General features: G+C 45.4%; 1 protein-coding gene across 1 annotated transcript; it reads right to left on the reverse strand.

Moving 5' to 3' along the window:
- Nucleotides 1-8,875: 8,875 nt before the first annotated feature.
- LOC133890051 (carboxylesterase 15-like) lies at nucleotides 8,876-10,109 on the reverse strand. The gene has a single exon (XM_062330492.1). It carries the CDS (start codon nucleotides 10,025-10,027, stop codon nucleotides 8,996-8,998), a length of 1,032 nt encoding a protein of 343 aa, XP_062186476.1. The 5' UTR covers nucleotides 10,028-10,109; the 3' UTR covers nucleotides 8,876-8,995.
- Nucleotides 10,110-11,465: the final 1,356 nt, after the last annotated feature.

Consider the following 11,465-nt stretch of genomic DNA (forward strand, 5'->3'; position numbering starts at 1 on the left):
GCAGGGTCTGACACTGGGGCGTGGGCAGCTGAGAATGTCAGGATGTCAGGATGTCAGGTCGTGCGTGCCTATTAAATGTTACATTGGGCCTTTGACTGGCTGACACCCCGACGATGGGACCCTTCGGGTCGTCAAATGATCTTGCGCGAACCTTCGGGGAACCGGATCCTCGGGGGCCGCCACGCGCAGCCCCGAGCACTCTCTCCCGAGGACTTCGGTGAGACCTTCGGGGAACCGAGTCCTCGGGGGCTGCCACGTGCAGCCCCGAGCACTCTCTCCCGAGCACTTCGGTGGGACCTTCGGGGAACCGAGTCCTCGGGGGCTGCCACGTGCAGCCCCGAGCACTCTCTCCCGAGCACTTCGGTGGGACCTTCGGGGAACCGAGTCCTCGGGGGCTGCCACGTGCAGCCCCGAGCACTCTCTCCCGAGCACTTGGGTGAGACCTTCGGGGAACCGAGTCCTCGGGGGCTGCCACGTGCAGCCCCGAGCACTCTCTCCCGAGCACGTGGGTGAGACCTTCGGGGAACCGAGTCTTCGGGGGCTGCCACGTGCAGCCCCGAGCACTCTCTCCCGAGCACTTGGGTGAGACCTTCGGGGAACCGAGTCTTCGGGGGCTGCCACGTGCAGCCCCGAGCACTCTCTCACGAGCACTTCTTTCCCGATATTTGGGCTCTGCGGATCATCGGGGAACTGGGGTGCTCGGGGACCAGAGGCGGCGGCCCCGAGCACCTTCTCCCGGGACTTAGCTTCTTCTTACCTTGCAGGGTGGTGACATGTGGCGGATGGACGGCCTGGTCTCGGGACTTAGGGACCCCTGATTCCGAATACACCGACAACATCAAACAGAGAGTCCGGGCTACATCACATATTTTCGATGTTGCGGCTTTACTCTCCACTCGACCCAGTCATTGAGAGGAGAGTTGAGAGCTACATTAGATATTTTTGATAGTATAGATATGTTCTTTCTTACTCCCTGATCAAGTATTTTTGCCTCCTCGACTAGAGAGTCAGGGGCTACATAGTACTATCATATTATGTAAATGCATATTTTTTGCAAAACTTTATCAAGCATTGTGTCGACTGCTTTGGATAGAGCTAATGGAGGCATTGTGTCGGATCAATAACGAACAACTACACCTCATAAGGCATAACGACATAAAAGATTATTAGTCATCTCACGTCTAACGGCTCACAAGGTTCTGAAGTTCTAGTTGATCCTATATGTGTTTCCTATTGAGCTCATGTTCATATGTTAGTAAAATACACAAGTCAGTGAAAGTTTGCAAGAAATGACATCATGTTTTTCCTTTTTCTAGTTTTATACTAGTCTTTTCTTACTCTTTTGGTTGCTTCGAGTGGCTAATCAAGGACAAATGCATCTAATGATTTGTCTAGCTGAGTTTTTTAGGCATTAATGGACAACTAATTGGCAAGTCTCAAGGATAGGCTTAACATGTGTTGATCAGTATTTTATCTACTTGTGCTAACTATATTTCATCGATAGGAATAGCAGGCAATAGCATACTAGTCAAGCAAAATAATGACAGTATTGTTACAAACATTCCCAGAACACGGATTAAGTTTTGAATGTTTAGTCAAACGGACCATCAGCTCGAGGGGTTACCCTCACTATCATTATCAGACAGGCTAAGTCCTAAGGACTCGACAAAGTCAGGAACTAGAGGCCTAATGCTTTCAATAATGTTTGTTGCCTCCTCTACTGAACAATCAAACCCCTATGTCACTATTGATGTGTTGAGGTTGGGATTGCAGCTTTTGAGGAGGCCGAGCATTGTCTTGGCGCTTACGGAGGTCAGGCTCCTTCAACATCTGGAGTGCCAAAACGGCAACATCTTGCTCAGCAATAGCAGCATCTTTGGCCACATGATGAGGAAGTGAAAGGAAAGTTGCTAGTAGGGGTAAAGATTTAAGTCATACCTTTTGGTAATTGGAAGACGTGAAATGATGTTTGACTTATGTTTCTAAATGGTTATTTTCCTCCACTTCACACCCGCAAATGGGGTTGGCTGAGTCGAAGGGATAGCCTGGGAATCAGGAGGAATAAGCTAATTGGGATTCATCATCTTGAATCTATCGAGTGAATCCTTAAGAAGAGTGACCAGGGAAAGAACGATGACTCGATATGAGTTACCTCTTTGGTTGGGTCATTAGGCGCGACGATTGTTCAAGGAGGCGATTGAGGGGGTACACTACCTGTTCCCTGAAAGAAGGCCACCCATACAGACCAGGTGTCAGTAGGCATATGCTCGATAATCAGGAAGGCAGATGAACAAGTAGTTATTGAAAGGCTCAATTTTAATACCAATGGACTCTTCCCCTGCGTGCGCTTGAGGGGCGGCTGGTCAGATGGTGAAGAAGATCTCTTGGATCGAAGAGGCCCTTCAGCCTCTTGACCAGTCAATGTATTTCCCTTGTTGTCGGCGCTAGCAGAAGTTTTTTCTTGGTGGAAGTCTGGAATCTGAAGTCAAAAAGACAAATCAGGTCAAATAATCAATAAGTAGTGCTTCTCTTTTAGTTCAAGGAAATCCTTACCGGTGGACAAGGATTCTTGAGAGAGTAAGGCTGAATAGTGCATTGTTGCCCTTCTTCAAAAAAACAATTTGCCCAGTCGAGCATTAGTTTCTTGTAGAAACAGGGCTAAAAAGAGGAAGAAGTCACTCGAAAGAGTTCGACTGTAGTGACAAAGACAGTAAAATGCTAACTAGATCTTACATCCGGCCATGTCGCGGGAGCTATCGTTATCTTTGGCATAATCCTAAGCAAAGTAATTCCACGCTTTCAAGGGGCTTAGCCTTCAATTGATAAAGTCTTTGACCACATACCACCCGGTTAAACCGCTCTGCCTAAGTTCGCCAATCTTTTTGACAAAGTAGACAGTATGGTCAAGCTCGCGGTGCTTCTTCAACCAGGACGGGTTTTGATGGGGCATGATGCCTCTATAGACCAAGGGAGAGGTGACGGGGTCGGGGTTGGAGACATAAAACCAAAGTTATTTCCAAACTTTTTGCCAGGAGGAGATCAAAGCAACTGGGATATAGGAGTTCTTCATTCCATTTTGTAGTTAGAACCCACAACCTCTGACACATTATTTTCAGTATACCTTTTCAGATGATAGACATATAGGAAAAGATTCAAGCTCGGCTCGATACCATGGAAGGCTTCATAATGATGAACAAAAACACTAAGCATGGTGATTGAATTTGGGTTTAAATGGTGAAGTTCGATTTGGTACCAGTTGAGTAGATTAAGAAGAAGCCTATAAGGGGGAACATTGAAACCGCAGTGAAAAAAAGATTCAAAAACCACAATCTTATGGTCGAATTGTCAGAATAGAAATTCCTTACCCGATGTTGGTTTCCAGTTGACCAAATCACGAGTAGGAATGATGCCTTTGCCTTCAAGTTTCTTGAGCCTTGATTCCAGCATTGATGAGATCACCCAATCCTCCATCAAAAGTTTCATCTCGTCCAACTGCTTGGGGGACGCTTCGGTGACCTTCAGGTTGGAATCTTTCTCCGGCAAAGGAGAGGTGGCGTTCTCGGAGGGGCTGGAAGCCATGGAGTGGAGATTTTTGTATGGCAGTGTGCGTCTGAATGAAGGAAGGAAAGGGTTAGGAACTGGCGGTGAGAGGATCAAGAATTGCTATAGTGGAGGTTTGTACGAATAAATATGTTGGAGTTTAATGTTTATTTGGTAATTGTCCCTGTTTCTAATGCACCTTGTTCGGTGTAGAAGACGTGATGATGGCATCATGCGAATATCTGCACGTCCATCCGAGTGTATTAAATGCGCCTATACCTCACATTTCAAATATTGGAGGTCTTCTTTTTAACTCTACTCGGAGACGGATGCTGGGAAGTCGAGTTTTTAAACCTTTCTCGAGTCTTGAATGCGGACAGCGGCAGGGCGCTCAACCCAATAGCGTTTCCACTCGATACTCGGAACAAAGTTTTTTCTTGCTCGATTCTTTCGACTACAAGCTCGATCTACTTTACTCGACTAGGCTTAGATTTGCAGTACTCAAGTAGGCACTTGTAGAAATCTTCCCTGTTGAGCAGAGTTAAGGGGGATACTATCGAATATCTATATATAGAGTATATACGCATAAGGAGTACACCACATATAGACATGATACATCATATACATCCTCAACGATTTCGAAAATTGTGAACCCAAATCTGCAGGACCCGGTAAACTCAGGGATTTCCAAAACCTATACTAGAAATGTCTCGATCGGGTTAACCGACCCAAGTACGACTAATATCCAGGTTGGATTCGGTTGTCTTGCCTTGGCCGACAAGATAAAAGACTCTCTATCGACTACGACTGGATCTAGGACAGCGCCAGGACCTCTATATAAGGAAGGGACCTAGACCCCTAGAAAAGAAGAAGAGGGGAACAACACAGAGAACCCAACTCGAAAACCATCAACTTGATGCAAGCACCAAGACCATAGCTCTTGGCGATACTCGGTGACTTCATCCCTAGATTAGCTTGGATCTGATCTACTCCTTGTAATAGGTCTAGCCATATTGCTTGTACTTGGGACAATACATATACAACAACATCCATACACAACATAGGGTATTACTCCGACCGGGGGCACAAACCTATCTAAAACGTGTGTCTTATTTCGTGCTCGATCCCTGATCTCGAAAGTACCTCGGTTCAATTATGGACATATTGTCGGGAACAAATTTTTGACACCGGTGGATGACACGCACATACGGAGGCTAAGATTTTGGGTCTTGTCATAGACGACGTCCTTCCACTGCACTGGCGTGGTGGTGGAGGAGGACAAGGGTGCATCTTCAAGGAGGACGAGTGCACCTAGGGTGTGCTTGACCGTGCCATTGCTTAGGAGCTGGACAAGGCCGAGGCATTCCTCTATGATGTGCAGTGGCATCGCTTCGTTGTAGACAGCAGACACCGGTGAGGTAGTGGACCACATGGTGATGTGGGACAAATGCAGCGAGCAACATGCTATGGGTTAGCTAGTGTTTGGCAAGCAGTATATAACGGTTTGTCTACTGGGCACCTGAGTATTTTCTTGTTCCACTTGCCAGGTTCTTCTTCTTCCTCCAACCTCCCTTGTCCCCACCACCGAACCACATGTACTACCACCCCATCGCTCGTGGCCTGGCACTCTGGCGAGACCCTACCCAACCTGCGACAGCCTCCTCACTGCCTCCTCGCCCACCGCCCCTATCATCATTTTCCCCCTGCCCTGCCATGCCCACTGATTGTCATTCACCACCCTATCCGGTAGCGCCTCGCCGCCCCATCCACGGACCACCATCACCGTCAGGCCATCATGCCATCGCAGGCTTCCCTCTAATCCTATCAAACTCCGGTGAGTCCCTATCCTAGACCCTAACCTCATCGGAGACTTCGCCATAGATAAGGAAGAAGCCCCCTCGCACGAATCAAAGAGAGATTGGACACACACAAAATCGATAGCGCCAAAAAATGGTCAACCGAGATTTAGCTTTTCCGATATAATGTACTTGGGTTGGCGACTTTGCAGGGGTCGCAATTAAGTGGTAGTTGCAACGTATATGACAATTAAGTGGTACGGGGTACTAATATTGTTCTCGCTCAGTTAGGATAGGGGAAAATCCAACATATCACTATAATGTCATAAGTTGCCAAATACCATTGTGCTGTGACAATGACAAGTGGAACCTAGGCCCACATGCATATCATTGAGACAATCAGAAGTATTTTGTCAAACTGCAACTTCGCCAACGATATGAGAGCAAATCTCCCCTTAAGATTGTAGCCTTATGTGTAGATGAGACAAAGGTGAACCACATAACATTTGATCTCTTTTTGGAGGCTTTGAGTTCATCCCTTTTGAATTATCGTTATGAAATTAGTTCATTTTTCTCAGCCAAACCAATGCGTATGATCTCGATGGTTTAAGCAATGAAACACCACCAATTTCTAAAATAAATTCCTGAGTTGCTCTCAAAGTTGATAAATAGATATTGTCAGGTAGGGTAAGTGTGGTTCTCCAATAATGCCAGCTCCTAACGCATTTCCAAATGTCAAATTATGTTGATGACATATTACCTTCCTTCGAATTTGCCATGAGCTCTGTGAACAAAATTATGGGCCACAAGTCCCAGTTGGCCCGGTTGACATGTACATTTCAAACAGATATGCATATATGTTTCTTTTTCACCTATGGCTGTTCAACTCTTCTTTTCCTAAACAAGGGACCACCCCCATTGCATTTTCCTTGAAAGAAAAAAACTGTATACAGAAACTGTTGCCTGTCGAAACAGGGTAGGCAGGAAACATGACAATGTCAAGCCATCAGCTCCAAACTAAAGATTATCACAGCATATGAAGCTACAGCTGATTTCTGGTTGATGGGTTGCAATCTTATATCTTTGTAATATCTGGTCATAGGATATACTAAACTTCTCAATTCAATGAAACGACTCGCATACCTTTTGCGTGTTATCGAGAAAAAAGACTGTCAGTGCAAAAACAGAATTTTGAATTCCCTTGCCAATGCCATTTGACAAGAGAGATATCATCAGCCCCATCTAACGAAAGCAAATTCTATACGATCCTATCTAAAAAGATACTAGTAAGATCTCATCTACATCATACATTATGTGATCTAATGGCTGGACTGAAAAGAAGAGAGAAGAAGTAGACGCGTGTCATCACAGAAAAAAAGATCTATCATAGAACAGAGTCTTATAAAATTTACTTCCCCATCTAACTGAATTGAAGAAACAGATGCAAACACAACATTCCATTGATGTTGCTGTGTTAGTCAATCCGTCTTCAAAACCTGAACTGAAAACCACCATTCTTGGAAGACTTGGAAGTCATCAAGATCAGGGAATGCATTACGAAGAGATTGACTATACATTTATACAACAGTCCAATTGCTGTAATTTTAATTAATCTTTTTTCTATTCTAACCCCCATTTTTAATTATTATTTATTTTATTTTATTTGGACTCTTAATTTACATATTTTGTTTCCTAAACTGTGTGAAAATCGAACTGTTAATTTTTCATAATTTTAATTCTAAATTTAGCTATTTATTAATCGTATTTGATATGGGTTCCTTAGTTTAATCTAGACAGTTAGATGTTCATAATAATAAGTGGTTTAGATTTTTTTAGTTAACATGGTAATTTTGTAACCTTAAGAACGAAAGTGGTGGCTTTTTTAACACTTGAATAATTATATACTAGCTAAGTGCCCGTACATTATAATAAAAATAGAAATATTAAACACGGTAACATTAAACACAAACTCAAGGTAAGAAGATATGGATACATCATGGGAGCATCGTCGAACAAATACGTCGGAAGCAATGTTGTAGTTTGATTTCAGATGGAATCTGAAAAGAATGATGATATTATCTGCTAATTTCCCTTATAGCCAGTAACACGGGTACCATGTCCGTAGCCAGTAATAGACGGGAAAGGCGAGAAAGGCGGGAGGACGAGGGTTAACGGTAAATATAGGTAAATCTATTATATTATTATTTAATGAAAAAATAAGTCATCATATTCGTTCTCAAAGTCATAAAATTACCACATTAATCGAAAAAAATATAGACCACTCATTATTATGAATATGTAATGATCTAGATTAAATCAAAGAGCTTATATCAAATACAATTAATAAATAGCAAAATTTAGAAAGCAAAGAGTCCATATCAAATCCGATTAATAAATACATAAGTTTTAGGAATCAAAATATCTAAATAAAGAGTCTAAATAAAATAAAATAAAAAAATAATTAAATTGATGTTAGAATAGAAAAATAAGGATCCATATTAAATATAGTCTTATAAAAAATCAAATTATTATAAAATCAAATATCTAAATAAAAAAGTCCATGTAAAATACAATTAATAAATAGCTAAATTTTATAATGACAAATAATGAAAAAATTCAGAATTCTTACTAAGATAATGATTAAGAAGTGCAGTGTAGCCTAAGATCGTCAAATCAAGCAGGTAGCTGGCAAGACATAGTACGTAAGCAAAGCAAAACTATTTTAATTTTGGTTAGGCTTGCTACACGTGATACAAGATGTTGATAGTTGATCAAAACGTATACAAATCGAACCAATATATATATATATATATATATATATATATATATATATATATATATATATATATATATATATATATATATATAGGACACCTATTCTATACTCCTAGGAGTATGTACTCCCACATGCAATATACCACCTAAATAAACACTTTATACTCTTTTATCATTTTTAGTATACTCTAATACTAATTCTAAGATACTCCAATATGAGTTGTATGAAAAAAATTTCAATGTTAGCCTTTCATTTTTGCTATATACTCTTTTTTATACATAAAAGAAGTATATACGCAAATTAAGATAAAAATCATGGAATTTCATAAAAAATTTCGTGGGATTTGTATTGTAGTATCTTATAATTACTAATGAAGTATATTTAAAGTGATAAAGAAGTATAACACACGTGTAAAAGTGGTATATGAGAGGTGGGAGTACATACACCCAGGAGTACATACTAGTTTTCCTATATATATATATATATATATATATATATGATTCGGTACATGTTTAGAGCATAAATAATTTTCTTTTCTACTAACATAATTTTTATTCCTTCTTCTAATTTTATGTGTTTTGTATCTAAATGACACTAACATCATAAAAACTAAAGAGACTAATTTTTAATCAAAAATTATCGTCATAAAATATTACAGTGAAGTGTGGGCAACCTTGCTAGTTATTTGAATTTTATTGGTTTTATTAGATGGATGGAGAGTAAGAGATGAGGTGATATGTGATTCAATTCGTATTTTATATAGTAGATCAAACATATCACTGCTCTTGTTTGATTTATTGGAAATTCTTCAGAAATCCATAATTTACAAGGCACAGCCTATTTCTGATTCACTCCATGATTTAGGTAGTCTAAGCCAGACAAATTAACCACCGTGCACAAACCGCCTAATGACCCGTATCAACTCGTCCGAAGCCTCACCGCACGGATCCATGACGAAGAACCCATGTCCCTGCCCTGCGAACACGACGAGCTCGAGCGGCTTCCCCGCGGCCTTCAGCCTCGCGACGTAGTCCGCCACGCGGTCGTGAAGCGCATCGTGTTCGGGGTCCACGATGAGCACCGGCGGGAAGGCGTTGACCGTGTCCAGCGGGACGCTCCCCGGCCCGAACGGGTTCGCGGCCGGGTGGTCCCTGGTCGCGCCGGCCGGCAGCGCCAGGCGCCACATCTGGTCGAACAGCGCCGTGCCCATGACGTAGTTGGCGGGGCACGCCGCCTCGGATGGCATCCGCTCCTCGCCGCCGAAGTACGGCCACAGCATCACGCACCCAGCAAGCCGGAGGGGGTCGAGCGCGAGCTGGCCCGAGCCGTGCCGCACGGCGATGTGGTGCGAAATGTTGCCGCCGGCCGAGTCGCCGCAGACGAACACACGGTCGAAGTCGGCCGACTCGGCAAGCCACGGGTCGGCCGCCGCTGACGCGGCCTGGGCGCGCAGCCACGAGAAGACGGCCTCCGCGTCGTCGTGCGCCGCGGGAAGGCGGTGCTCGGGCGCGAGGCGGTAGTCGGTGGAGAGCACGAGTGCCGGGAGCTCGGCCGTGAGCCGGAGCGCGCCGGCGTGGAAGTTGGGCAGTTCGAAGCTGGCGATGCAGAAGCCGCCACCGTGGAAGTACACGAGCACCGGCAGCTTCTTGCCGCCGCCGATGGTGGCGCCGTCTTGACCGCCGGTGGGCCTGTACATGCGGAGCCGGAGGGCGTGCGTGGCATCGTACACGACGTCCTTCCACTGGACGGGCAGGCCCGACGGCACGCCGCCCTTGCGAGGGAGCGCGGAGTAGTCCGCGGAGCGCCTCACCGTGCCGTCGCTGAGCAGCTGCACGATGCCGAGGCAGTCCTCGACGACTTGCGGCGCCGGCGCCGAGCCTGGAACGTCCGACGCCGCCGGTGAGGACGACGACATGGTTGGAGTCGGACCGTCGGAGTGATGCCGCGAAAGGCTGTCACGTTAAGCAACTGGGTGCAGCTGCCTATGCACTAAGCTGCTAGTAACCACGCCCTATAAATTGTTAGATTAATCTTGTTGATTTTGCATTAGCAGTATGTTTAGCTTTGTGTATGTGTCGGTTTGGCATGTAATAGGTTAGTCCATGTGAAGAGTGCGTGATGCATGGCTTGTGGGCAAATCTGAAGAGAGTAGTGAGCTGATTGCCAGCCAGCCAGGAGACGAGTGCATGCAAGTGTTCATGGAGTTCAGCCATGCAGGAAATTGCGGCCAGGAGTTTGGCCAAGTCGTGGAGCATATCTAGAGGAGGAAGCGGTCCGGCCATGGAGATGTGCGTGGCCTGCACTCCTGGAGAGATGGGCGATGTGGCTGGCCGCGTTAGTTAAGAGTCATGCATGTAGTCAGCGTATGGGTTAAGTAGTTGTGATCCGGTTCTTGTGGCTAGTTGAGCACGTCGCAAGGAACGACCTGTCACCAGTGTGTGTCTTTATATACGAGTATGTGTAATCAGTTTTATTGGGGAGAATAAAAAAAGAGAAAAGACATAGTTGTGTGTGTGTTGCCGCAAGAGCTCTTGTGTGTTTCTCTTCCTACCAGTGTTCTACTAACTAGTTTTCTGCCTTGCATCTCCATCTCACGTGAGTATTTCCAACATTTGGTATCTAGAGCCGGTTTATGCCCAAGTATTTGCAGTTCAAGGAGATGTCGATCATCCCGGCGCACGCGGTGAAGGAGGGCGGCGTGTCACTCTCGTACCCGATGCTCACCGCCACCAACTACTCCACCTGGGTGATCAAGATGGAGGCCAACATGGATGCGCAAGGTCTGTGGGACGCCATCGAGCCCGCGGCCGGGGAGGCCGTGGATACGAAGAAGGACAAGCTTGCACGAGCATGTCTCTTCGGGGCTGTCCCTGACGATGTGCTGCAGCAGATCGCGAAGAAGAAGACTGCCAAGGAGGCTTGGGAGAGCCTGGCGACGAGGTGCCTTGGCGTTGATCGAGTGAAGAAGGCGCGAGTGCAGACCTTGAAGAGTGATTTCAAGGACCTGCACATGAAGGACACCGAGTCCATCGACGAGTTCGCGGGCAAAATCAGCGGCCTAGCGAACAAGTTGAGTGACCTCGGTGCAACAATGGAGGATGGCGAGCTCGTGGAGAAGCTGCTTGACTCGGTGCCCGACAAGTTTTTGCAGGTAATCGCTGCGATCGAGCAGTTCTCCGACTTGGACGACATGCCGTTCGATGAGGCGATTGGTCGCCTCAAAGCATACGAGGAAAGGATACGGAAGGGCGACGACAAGATGGAGGAGCGCCTGCTTCTCACCTCCGGTGCCTCAGCTGGTGGTGCTCCATCCCGTGGCAAGAAGAGCCGCACCTTTGACAAGGCAAAGGTGC

Source organism: Phragmites australis, chromosome 14, assembly GCF_958298935.1.
Source record: "Phragmites australis chromosome 14, lpPhrAust1.1, whole genome shotgun sequence".
NCBI lineage: Eukaryota > Viridiplantae > Streptophyta > Magnoliopsida > Poales > Poaceae > Phragmites > Phragmites australis.

What these genes read in the sequence shown, in the direction of transcription:
- LOC133890051 (XM_062330492.1), bottom strand. Translation starts at nt 10,027, where the DNA reads ATGTCGTCGTCCTCACCGGCGGCGTCGGACGTTCCAGGCTCGGCGCCG.